The sequence below is a fragment of the Oncorhynchus clarkii genome, chromosome 16, assembly GCF_045791955.1.
Source record: "Oncorhynchus clarkii lewisi isolate Uvic-CL-2024 chromosome 16, UVic_Ocla_1.0, whole genome shotgun sequence".
Lineage (NCBI taxonomy): Eukaryota > Metazoa > Chordata > Actinopteri > Salmoniformes > Salmonidae > Oncorhynchus > Oncorhynchus clarkii.
In genome coordinates, this window is record NC_092162.1 from 74,358,091 (window position 1) to 74,370,551 (window position 12,461).

At 48.3% G+C, this 12,461-nt stretch overlaps 1 protein-coding gene across 4 annotated transcripts in view; it reads right to left on the reverse strand.

Annotated features, from left to right (window-relative positions):
- Positions 1-12,461, reverse strand: part of LOC139369014 (ubiquitin-like modifier-activating enzyme 1) — a 72,658-nt gene that overhangs the window by 13,539 nt on the left and 46,658 nt on the right. For all 4 annotated transcript variants that reach the window (XR_011627027.1, XR_011627026.1, XM_071108586.1 and 1 more), the window contains exons 12-17: positions 7,264-7,481; positions 6,733-6,914; positions 4,869-5,065; positions 4,565-4,629; positions 2,103-2,298; positions 549-623 (exon numbers count right to left, since the gene is read on the reverse strand). Coding sequence is in view for 2 of the 4 variants with exons in the window: in XM_071108586.1 (XP_070964687.1) it covers positions 549-623; positions 2,103-2,298; positions 4,565-4,629; positions 4,869-5,065; positions 6,733-6,914; positions 7,264-7,481 (933 nt within the window). In the remaining 2 variants the exon portion in view is untranslated. The remainder of the gene's footprint in view (positions 1-548; positions 624-2,102; positions 2,299-4,564; positions 4,630-4,868; positions 5,066-6,732; positions 6,915-7,263; positions 7,482-12,461) is intronic.

Genomic DNA, 12,461 nt, shown 5'->3' on the forward strand with positions numbered 1-12,461 from the left:
GAGGGGTAAGGTAATAGATAGGGAGGACAGGAGGGGAGGTTAGGAGGGGCTAGGGTAGAGGGGTAAGGTAATAGATAGGGAGGACAGGAGAGGGGGAGAAGGGGCTAGGGTAGAGGGGTAAGGTAATAGATAGGGAGGACAGGAGGGGGGGAGAAGGGGCTAGGGTAGAGGGGTAAGGTAATAGATAGGGAAGAAAGGGGGGGGGGGGGCTAGGGTAGGGAGGTAAGGTAATAGATAGAAAGAACAGGATGGGAGGTTAGGAGGGGCTAGGGTAGAGGGGTAAGGTAATAGATAGGGAGGACGGGGGGGAGGTTAGGAGGGGCTAGGGTGGAGGGGTAAGGTAATAGATAGGGAGGACAGGAGGGGGGAGAAGGGGCTAGGGTAGAGGGGTAAGGTAATAGATAGGGAGGACGGGGGGGAGGTTAGGAGGGGCTAGGGTGGAGGGGTAAGGTAATAGATAGGGAGGACAGGAGGGGGGAGAAGGGGCTAGGGTAGAGGGGTAAGGTAGATAGATAGGGAGGACAGGAGGGGGGGAAGAAAGGACTCACATTGCTGGTGCTGAACTCCAGAGGGTGAGGACATCTCTTTGGACCGGACCAGAAGGGGGCGCCAGAGCTGGTCAGCTGAGAAAGGAGAGAGCGAAAGTGGTGGAGAGAGAAATAGAAAGTAGGGTTAGAGATAGTCAAACATGTTAAGTGTATGACTGTACCACCAGTTTATGTATCAACAATCAGAGCACAAAACATTAAGAACATTAAGAACACCTTCCTAACACTGAGTTTTTACTCTCAGAACAGCATAAATTTGTCACTGTGCTTCCCACAGTTGTGTCAAGTTGACTGGATGTCCTTTGGGTGGTTAACTTCTTTGGGACTGGGGGGGCAGTATTGAGTAGCTTGGATGAATAAGGTGCCCAGAGTAAACTGCCTGCTACTCAGGCCCAAAAGCTAGAATACGCATATAGTAGATTTGGATAGAAAACACTCTGAAGTTTCTAAAACTGTTTGAATGATGTCTGTGAATATAACAGAACTCGTATGGCAGGCAAAAACCTGAGAAGAAGTCCAACCAGGAAGTGGGAAATCTGAGGTTTGTAGGTTTTCAAGTCTTTGCCTATCAAATATACAGTGTCTATGGGGTCATATTGCACTTCCTAAGGCTTCCACTAGATGTCAACAGTCTGGCAGAATGCCATGAGCTCAGCCAGGCGCGCGGCCGTGAGAGGTAGCTGCGTTCCTTTTCATTTCTAAAGTCAAAGGAATGGTCCGGTTGAAACATTATTGAAGATTGATGATAAAAACATCCTAAAGATCGATTCTATACATCGTTTGACATGTCTCTACGAACTGTAATATAAAACTTTGACTTTCGTCTGAACTATTTGCATTGTGCATTTGGCTTACTGGGCTAAACGCGCCAACAAAAAGGAGGTATTTGAACATAAATAATGGACTTTATCGAACAAAACAAACATTTATTGTGGAACTGGGATTCCTGGGAGTGCATTCCGATGAAGATCATCAAAGGTAAGGGAATATTTATAACGCTATTTCTGAGTTTTGTGACACCTCTCCTTTGGAAAATGGCTGTATGTTTTCTGTGGCTAGGTACTGACCTAACATAATCGCAAGGTGTGCTTTCGCCGTAAAGCCTTTTTGAAATCAGACACTGTGGCTGAATTAACGAGAAGTTTATCTTTAAAATGGTGTATAATCCTTGTACGTTTGAGGAATTTTAATTTGATTTCTGTTTTGAATTTGGCCACTGCAATTTTACTGGCTGTTGGCAAGGTGGGACGCTAGCGCCCAGAGAAGTTAACAAACCAGTGTGCACCTACTACCATACCCTGTTCAAAAGGCACATTAGTCTCGTCTTGCCCATTCATCTTCTGAATGACCCATATATACAATCCATGTCTCAATTGTCTCAAGGCTTAAAAATCCTTCTTTAACCTGTCTCCTTCCCCTTCATCTACACTGATTTAAAGTGGGTTTTAACAAGTTTAACATCAATAAGGGATCATAGCTTTCACCTGGTCAGTCTATGTCATGGAAAGAGGTGTTCCTAATGTTCTGTATACTCGGTGTGTGTGTTCTATACACCTGTTCTGGGGGGAAGTTGTGCAGTAGCTGATGGATGTTGTTGCTGTACTGGCATTGCCAGTGGTGGCGAGCCCAGGTGACACAGTCGGCCCAGCTGCGAGGGCAGTCGATCACCAAACTCTTATAGACGGCCTCCAACACTTCTAGAGGCTGGGCTCCAGGCAGCTTCAGGGTCCTCTCCAGGAACTTAGCATCTCTGGATCATAAAACATCAATTTAGAAGAGCACCAGCTAGGAGCCTTCAACTTAGAAGAGCACCAGCAACAGCGGCTTGCGAAAGTATTCACCCCCCTTGTAATTTTTATCTATTTTGTTGCCTTACAACCTGGAATTAAATTAGATTTTTGGGGGTTTGTATCATTTGATTTACACAACATTCCTACCACTTTGAAGATGCCAAATATTTTTTTATTGTGAAACAAACAGATAAGACACAAATATAGAAAACTTTAGCATGCAAAACTATTCACCCCCCCAAAGTCAATACTTTGTAGAGCAACCTTTTACAGCAATTACAGCTGCAAGCCTCTTGGGGCATGTCTCTACAAGCTTGGCACATCTAGCAACTGGGCAAAACTGCTCCTTCAAGTTGGATGGGTTCCACTTGTGTACAGCAATCTTTAAGTTATACCACATATTCTCAATTGGATTAAGGTCTGGGCTTTGACTAGGCCATTCCAAGACATTTAAATGTTTCCCCTTAAACCACTCAAGTGTTGCTTTAGCAGTATGCTTAGGACCATTGTCCTGCTGGAAGGTGAACCTCCGTACAAGTCTCAAGAATTTCCCTGTATTTAGCGCCATCCATCAATCCTTCAATTCTGACAAGTTTCCCAGTCCCTGCAGATGAAAAACATGCTGCCACCACCATGCTTCACTGTGGGGATGGTGTTCTCGGGGTGATGAGAGATGTTGGGTTTGTGCCAGACAGTGTTTTCCTTGATGGCCAAAAAGCTAAATTTTTGTCTCATCTGACCAGAGTACCTGCTTTCATATGTTTGGGGAGTCTCGGTGGTGGTTCATTTCTTTACTATCACATGAGATACACTTATCACACAAGTAAGAGTTATACTTAAACTAAATCTTTTATCACTTATTAATAAGGGAGCAAGTCAATACAACACACAAATATAAAGTTAATCGATTTGAGTTGTCTACGATAATGATGGCTGGTCGACGAATTACGATCAGATGATTTGTTGAGAGCCCCGAGACAAAATTACAAAGGTATTTTATAGCCAAGATACACCCCTTTCAACCTACATGATGAACAGATGTATAGAATGGGACACAAAGTTAAGATTTGTATGAAAGATACTGTCTGCTGTGTCAACTGTTATGTTTCATTGTCCAGACCAGGATCTGGCCCTCTCTTCCCTGGTACCCATATAGAACAGAAACATTAACTCATGCTCCGGAATGAGGTTTCATCACCCAAAAGACATTATAAATCTCCGGTCAGCGTTATCTCCCAGAGGCCCACACACAGATGAGCATTCTAACCACCCCTTATTCTGTTTCATAAAACAGCCATTTAATGCAATAACAGCATTATAACATCATCTTGGAATTTTCCACCGTATCTCCCACATGCCTTTTTGCAAACACCAAATGTGGTTGCTTATTTCTTTCTTTAAGCAATGGCTTGTTTCTGGCAACTCTTCCGTAAAGCCCAGCTCTGTGGAGTGTACGGCTTAAAGTGGCCCTATGGACAGATACTCCAATCTCCGCTGTGGAGCTTTGCAGCTCCTTCAGGACTATCTTTGGTCTCTTTGTTGCCTCTCTGATTACTGCCCTCCTTGCCTGGTCTGTGAGTTTTGGTGGGCGGCCCTCTCTTGGCAAGTTTGTTGTGGTGCCCTATTCTTTCAATTTTTTAATAATGGATTTAATGGTGCTCCATGGGATGTTCAAAGTTTCTGATATTTTTTTATAACCCAACCCTGATCTGTATGGAGAGCTCCTTGGTCTTCATGGTGCCCCTTGCTCTTGGTGGTGCCCCTTGCTCTTGGTGGTGCCCCTTGCTCTTGGTGGTGCCCCTTGCTCTTGGTGGTGTTGCAGACTCTGGGGCCTTTCAGAACAGATGTATATATATATTGAGATCACATGACAGATCATGTGACACTTAAAGTTCACCTGTGTGCAAAGTAACTAATTGTGTGACTTCTGAAGGTAATTGGTTGCACCAGATCTTATTTAGGGGCTTCATAGTAAAGGGGGTGAATACATCACACTTTTCTATTTAAAAATATTTTTTTTTTTTAACAATTTTTTTCATTTCACTTCACCAATTTTGACTATTTTGTTTATGTCCATTAGATGAAATCCCAATAAAAATCTATTTAAACTACAGGTTGTAATGCAACAAAATAGGAGAAACGCCAAGGGGGATGAATACTTTTGTAAGGCACTGTAAAAGCCTTCAGACAGAAATGGCCTTTCAAAAGCCAGAGCTGTAGACTTACGTGAGGTACTGCATAGCATTCTCTGACGGCTGTTTAAACAGACCCTCAAACTCATCACGGGCCCACTAGAGAGGTGAAGGAGACACGAAAGTTACCACACACTGCATATAGAGGACATCAGTCGACAGGTGTGTGTGTGAGTGTGTGTGTTACCTGCAGGGTGTGTGTGTGTGTGTGTGTGTGAGTGAGTGTGTGGACGTCAGTCCCGCAGGTTAGAGAGAGTGTGTGTGTGTGTTACCTGCAGGGTGTGTGTGTGTTACCTGCAGGGTGTGTGTGTGTTACCTGCAGGGTGTGTGTGTGTTACCTGCAGGGTGTGTTCGATGGCGTTGGGGAAGTTCTTCAGTGTGCAGATGGGGATGGACTTCTCCGGGGGGTCCTGGGAGGAGCTGTATGACTCTGTCAGGAAGGGGATGACCACCTGGACGTTTCCCTTGGTTCCCAGAGTCCCGGACTCTAACAGGGGCTTCCTGTAGTAGACACACCTCCGGTCCATATACATACCTACAGGAGAGGGACATTCACAAAGCATAATTGTTCCCAATATTCCTCAGCCCTAAACAATCAACCCCCCCTGGACTCCTCTTCCTCAGCCCTAAACAATCGACCCCCCGGCACCTCTTCCTCAGCCCTAAACAATCGACCCCCCTCCCCGGACTCCTCTTCCTCAGCCCTAAACAATCGACCCCACCCCCCCCGGGCACCTCTTCCTCAGCCCTAAACAATCGAATTGACCCGGCCCAGCTCCCCGGACTCCTCTTCCTCAGCCCTAAACAATCTAATTGAACCGGCCCAGCTCCCCGGACTCCTCTTCCTCAGCCCTAAACAATCTAATTGAACCGGCCCAGCTCCCCGGACTCCTCTTCCTCAGCCCTAAACAATCTAATTGAACCGGCCCAGCTCCCCGGACTCCTCTTCCTCAGCCCTAAACAATCTAATTGACCCGGCCCAGCTCCCCGGACTCCTCTTCCTCAGCCCTAAACAATCTAATTGAACCGGCCCAGCTCCCCGGACTCCTCTTCCTCAGCCCTAAACAATCTAATTGAACCGGCCCAGCTCCCCGGACTCCTCTTCCTCAGCCCTAAACAATCTAATTGAACCGGCCCAGCTCCCCGGACTCCTCTTCCTCAGCCCTAAACAATCTAATTGAACCGGCCCAGCTCCCCGGACTCCTCTTCCTCAGCCCTAAACAATCTAATTGAACCGGCCCAGCTCCCTGGACTCCTCTGTTGAAAGTTCTGCGGGTATAAACGGTAACCAGTAGCCGTTGATAACGGTAGTGACTATACCGCCTGTAGCCGTTGATAACGGTAGTGACTATACCGCCTGTAGCCGTTGATAACGGTAGTGACTATACCGCCTGTAGCCGTTGATAACGGTAGTGACTATACCGCCTGTAGCCGTTGATAACGGTAGTGACTATACCACCTGTAGCCATTGATAACGGCAGTGACTATACCGCCTGTAGCCGTTGATAACTGTGGAGACTATACCGCCTGTAACTGTTGATAACTTTGGAGACTATACCGCCTGTAACCGTTGATAACTGTGGAGACTATACCGCCTGTAGCCGTTGATAACTGTGGAGACTATACCACCTGTAGCTGTTGATAACTGTGGAGACTATACCACCTGTAGCTGTTGATAACTGTGGAGACTATACCGCCTGTAGCCGTTGATAACTGTGGAGACTATACCACCTGTAGCTGTTGATAACTGTGGAGACTATACCACCTGTAGCCGTTGATAACTGTGGAGACTATACCGCCTGTAGCTGTTGATAACTGTGGAGACTACCGCCTGTAGCTGTTGATAACTGTGGAGACTATACCGCCTGTAGCCGTTGATAACTGTGGAGACCATACCGCCTGTAGCTGTTGATAACTGTGGAGACTATACCGCCTGTAGCCGTTGATAACTGTGGAGACTATACCACCTGTAACCGTTGATAACTGTGGAGACCATACCGCCTGTAGCTGTTGATAACTGTGGAGACTATACCGCCTGTAGCTGTTGATAACTGGAGACTATACCGCCTGTAGCCGTTGAAACCGATAGATAACGGTCGATAACGGTCGGTAACGGTCGGTAACGTCGGTAACGTCGGTAACGTCGGTAATGGTCGATAACGACAGCACACACGGTGCAGTAATGTTAAAAGTGCGTCTTACGCGCGTCGACGTTGTCCAGAGCGTTGGCGACTCCGTGGAGGCTCTCGAAGAAGTCGTCATCGTAGACACGCTCCGTCTCGGGTCCGACGCGGTTCTGGTGTCCCGTGATCCGGATGGACGGGTTCATCTGCTTCACCGCCGCCGCCGCCGTCTCGCTCTTCATCTTCGTCACGTCCCACGGCCTAAATACAAACCAAACCAGTACTTTATTTCATAAAAGCTCCTTTGAAACCCGTAACCCTTTACAGAAGAACAATGAAATACAAGCAAACAAGAAGCAATAACAGCTCAATTAAAACACCAAGGTCTACGTCCCAAGTGGTTCTCTATTCCATGTAGAGTAACGGCATCTGAACAGACCCGCTGTGCACTGATCTACAGTAATGCAGTATGTTGGAAAGTGGGTGCCATTTCAGACACCCGATGTCTAAACCAGTGTAATCACAGGGTCAAGGCTAAAGAGATGCTTCTGTTGCATGATTTAAACCCTCCAAGGGTTAAGTTTGCCCCTCAACTCCTCCCCCCTCTCACCTGAAGAGGAACTGTCTGTTGAGGTTGGATTTCTCAATGGTGTCCATGTCTGTCACGATGACTTCACCCTCTCCGCCAGCCAATCCAATCATGGCAAAGTTCTTGAGCAGCTCACAGCCAATAGCGCCAGCCCCAACCAGGAAGTAACGTTGTTTAGCCAGCTCCTCCTGCAGCTGGGAGCCAAACACAGCGATCTGGCCATCATAACGACTGTTCCTCTGGGGAGAGGGAGAGATGTCATTTAATAGTTTTCCCACAGTTAGAAGGTGAGGCTGTAAAGGAGAACAGGAGAGGCTGTAAAGGAGAACAGGAGAGGCTGTAAGGGAGAGCAGGTAGAAGGCGAGGCTGTAAGGAGAACAGGCGAGGCTGTAAAGGAGAACAGGTAGAAGGCGAGGCTGTAAGGAGAACAGGTAGAAGGCTGTAAAGGAAAACAGGTGAGGCTGTAAAGGAGAACAGGTAGAAGGCGAGGCTGTAAGGAGAACAGGCGAGGCTGTAAAGGAGAACAGGTAGAAGGCGAGGCTGTAAGGAGAACAGGTAGAAGGCTGTAAAGGAGAACAGGTAGAAGGCTGTAAAGGAGAACAGGAGAGGCTGTAAAGGAGAACAGGAGAGGCTGTAAAGGAGAACAGGTAGAAGGCGAGGCTGTAAGGAGAACAGGCGAGGCTGTAAAGGAGAACAGGCGAGGCTGTAAAGGAGAACAGGTAGAAGGCGAGGCTGTAAGGAGAACAGGTGAGGCTGTAAAGGAGAACAGGAGAGGCTGTAAAGGAGAACAGGAGAGGCTGTAAAGGAGAACAGGTAGAAGGCTGTAAAGGAGAACAGGAGAGGCTGTAAAGGAGAACAGGTAGAAGGCGAGGCTGTAAGGAGAACAGGTAGAAGGCTGTAAAGGAGAACAGGCGAGAGTGTAAGGAGAACAGGCGAGGCTGTAAAGGAGAGCAGGTAGAAGACGAGGCTGTAAGGAGAACAGGAGAGGCTGTAAAGGAGAACAGGTAGAAGACGAGGCTGTAAGGAGAACAGGAGAGGCTGTAAAGGAGAACAGGAGAGGCTGTAAAGGAGAACAGGAGAGGCTGTAAAGAAGAACAGGAGAGGCTGTAAAGGAGAACAGGAGAGGCTGTAAAGGAGAACAGGTAGAAGGCGAGGCTGTAAGGAGAACAGGCGAGGCTGTAAAGGAGAACAGGTAGAAGACGAGGCTGTAAGGAGAACAGGAGAGGCTGTAAAGGAGAACAGGAGAGGCTGTAAAGGAGAACAGGAGAGGCTATAAAGGAGAACAGGAGAGGCAGTAAAGGAGAACAGGAGAGGCTGTAAAGGAGAACAGGAGAGGCTGTAAAGGAGAACAGGAGAGGCTTTAAAGGAGAACAGGAGAGGCTATAAGGGAGAACAGGAGAGGCTGTAAAGGAGAACAGGAGAGGCTGTAAAGGAGAACAGGAGAGGCTTTAAAGGAGAACAGGAGAGGCTATAAGGGAGAACAGGAGAGGCTGTAAAGGAGAACAGGAGAGGCTGTAAAGGAGAGCAGGTAGAAGGCGAGGCTGTAAGGAGAACAGGCGAGGCTGTAAAGGAGAACAGGTAGAAGGCGAGGCTGTAAGGAGAACAGGTAGAAGGCTGTAAAGGAGAACAGGTAGAAGGATGTAAATGAGAACAGGAGAGGCTGTAAAGGAGAACAGGCGAGGCTGTAAAGGAGAACAGGTAGAAGGCGAGGCTGTAAGGAGAACAGGTAGAAGGCTGTAAAGGAAAACAGGTGAGGCTGTAAAGGAGAACAGGTAGAAGGCGAGGCTGTAAGGAGAACAGGCGAGGCTGTAAAGGAGAACAGGCGAGGCTGTAAAGGAGAACAGGTAGAAGGCGAGGCTGTAAGGAGAACAGGTGAGGCTGTAAAGGAGAACAGGTAGAAGGCTGTAAAGGAGAACAGGAGAGGCTGTAAAGGAGAACAGGAGAGGCTGTAAAGGAGAACAGGTAGAAGGCGAGGCTGTAAGGAGAACAGGCGAGGCTGTAAAGGAGAACAGGCGAGGCTGTAAAGGAGAACAGGTAGAAGGCGAGGCTGTAAGGAGAACAGGTGAGGCTGTAAAGGAGAACAGGAGAGGCTGTAAAGGAGAACAGGAGAGGCTGTAAAGGAGAACAGGAGAGGTTGTAAAGGAGAACAGGTAGAAGGCGAGACTGTACGGAGAACAGGTGAGGCTGTAAAGGAGAACAGGTAGAAGGCGAGGCTGTAAGGAGAACAGGTAGAAGGCGAGGCTGTACGGAGAACAGGTGAGGCTGTAAAGGAGAACAGGTAGAAGGTGAGGCTGTAAGGAGAACAGGTGAGACTAAGGAGAACAGGCGAGACTGTAAAGGAGAACAGGTAGAAGGCGAGGCTGTAAGGAGAACAGGCGAGGCTGTAAAGGAGAACAGGTAGAAGGCGAGGCTGTAAGGAGAACAGGTAGAAGGCTGTAAAGGAGAACAGGCGAGAGTGTAAGGAGAACAGGCGAGGCTGTAAAGGAGAGCAGGTAGAAGACGAGGCTGTAAGGAGAACAGGAGAGGCTGTAAAGGAGAACAGGTAGAAGACGAGGCTGTAAGGAGAACAGGAGAGGCTGTAAAGGAGAACAGGAGAGGCTGTAAAGGAGAACAGGAGAGGCTGTAAAGGAGAACAGGAGAGGCTGTAAAGAAGAACAGGAGAGGCTGTAAAGGAGAACAGGAGAGTCTGTAAAGGAGAACAGGTAGAAGGCGAGGCTGTAAGGAGAACAGGCGAGGCTGTAAAGGAGAACAGGTAGAAGACGAGGCTGTAAGGAGAACAGGAGAGGCTGTAAAGGAGAACAGGAGAGGCTGTAAAGGAGAACAGGAGAGGCTGTAAAGGAGAACAGGAGAGGCAGTAAAGGAGAACAGGAGAGGCTGTAAAGGAGAACAGGAGAGGCTTTAAAGGAGAACAGGAGAGGCTATAAGGGAGAACAGGAGAGGCTGTAAAGGAGAACAGGAGAGGCTGTAAAGGAGAACAGGAGAGGCTGTAAAGGAGAACAGGAGAGGCTGTAAAGGAGAACAGGAGAGGCTGTAAAGGAGAACAGGTAGAAGGCGAGGCTGTAAGGAGAACAGGTAGAAGGCGAGGCTGTAAGGAGAACAGGTAGAAGGCGAGGCTGTACGGAGAACAGGTGAGGCTGTAAAGGAGAACAGGTAGAAGGCGAGGCTGTAAGGAGAACAGGCGAGGCTGTAAAGGAGAACAGGTAGAAGGCGAGGCTGTAAGGAGAACAGGTAGAAGGCGAGGCTGTACGGAGAACAGGTGAGGCTGTAAAGGAGAACAGGTAGAAGGCGAGGCTGTAAGGAGAACAGGTAGAAGGCGAGGCTGTAAGGAGAACAGGTGAGGCTTTAAAGGAGAACAGGAGAGGCTATAAGGGAGAACAGGAGAGGCTGTAAAGGAGAACAGGAGAGGCTGTAAAGGAGAACAGGAGAGGCTGTAAAGGAGAACAGGAGAGGCTGTAAAGGAGAACAGGTAGAAGGCGAGGCTGTAAGGAGAACAGGTAGAAGGCGAGGCTGTAAGGAGAACAGGTAGAAGGCGAGGCTGTACGGAGAACAGGTGAGGCTGTAAAGGAGAACAGGTAGAAGGCGAGGCTGTAAGGAGAACAGGTAGAAGGCGAGGCTGTAAGGAGAACAGGTAGAAGGCGAAGCTGTAAGGAGAACAGGCAAGGCTGTAAAGGAGAACAGGTAGAAGGCGAGGCTGTAAAGGAGAACAGGTGAGGCTGTAAAGGAGAACAGGTGAGGCTGTAAAGGAGACAAGGTGAGGCTGTAAAGGAAAACAGGTGAGGCTGTAAAGGAAAACAGGCGAGGCTGTAAAGGAGAACAGGCGAGGCTGTAAAGGAGAACAGGCGAGGCTGTAAAGGAGAACAGGCGAGGCTGTAAAGGAGAACATGCGAGGCGGTAAAGGAGAACAGGCGAGGCTGTAAAGGAGAACAGGCGAGGCTATAAAGGAGAACAGGCGAGGCTGTAAAGGAGAACAGGCGAGGCTGTAAAGGAGAACAGGCGAGGCTGTAAAGGAGAACAGGCGAGGCTGTAAGGAGAACAGGCGAGGCTGTAAGGAGAACAGGCGAGGCTGTAAGGAGAACAGGCGAGGCTGTAAGGAGAACAGGTGAGGCTGTAAGGAGAACAGGTAGAAGGTGAGGCTGTAAGGAGAACAGGTGAGGCTGTAAAGGAGAACAGGTGAGACTGTAAAGGAGAACAGGTGAGACTGTAAAGGAGAACAGGTGAGACTGTAAAGGAGAACAGGTGAGACTGTAAAGGAGAACAGGTGAGGCTGTAAAGGAGAACAGGTGAGGCTGTAAAGGAGAACAGGTGAGGCTGTAAAGGAGAACAGGTGAGGCTGTAAGGAGAACAGGTGAGGCTGTAAGGAGAACAAGTGAGGCTGTAAGGAGAACAGGTGAGGCTGTAAGGAGAACAGGTAGAAGGTGAGGCTGTAAGGAGAACAGGTGAGGCTGTAAAGGAGAACATGTGAGGCTGTAAAGGAGAACATGTGAGGCTGTAAAGGAGAACAGGTGAGGCTGTAAAGGAGAACAGGTGAGACTGTAAAGGAGAACAGGTGAGACTGTAAAGGAGAACAGGTGAGGCTGTAAAGGAGAACAGGTGAGGCTGTAAAGGAGAACAGGTGTGGCTGTAAAGGAGAACAGGTGAGACTGTAAAGGAGAACAGGTGAGACTGTAAAGGAGAACAGGTGAGACTGTAAAGGAGAACAGGTGAGACTGTAAGGAGATCAGGTGAGGCTGTAAGGAGAACAGGTGAGGCTGTAAGGAGAACAGGTGAGGCTGTAAGGAGAATAGGTGAGGCTGTAAGGAGAACAGGTAGAAGGTGAGGCTGTAAGGAGAACAGGTGAGGCTGTAAATGAGAACATGTGAGGCTGTAAAGGAGAACAGGTGAGGCTGTAAAGGAGAACAGGTGAGGCTGTAAAGGAGAACAGGTGAGGCTGTAAAGGAGAACAGGTGAGGCTGTAAAGGAGAACAGGTGAGACTGTAAGGAGAACAGGTGAGACTGTAAGGAGAACAGGTGAGGCTGTAAGGAGAATAGGTGAGGCTGTAAGGAGAACAGGTAGAAGGTGAGGCTGTAAGGAGAACAGGTGAGGCTGTAAAGGAGAACATGTGAGGCTGTAAAGGAGAACAGGTGAGGCTGTAAAGGAGAACAGGTGAGACTGTAAAGGAGAAAAGGTGAGGCTGTAAAGGAGAACAGGTGAGGCTGTAAAGGAGAACAGGTGAGACTGT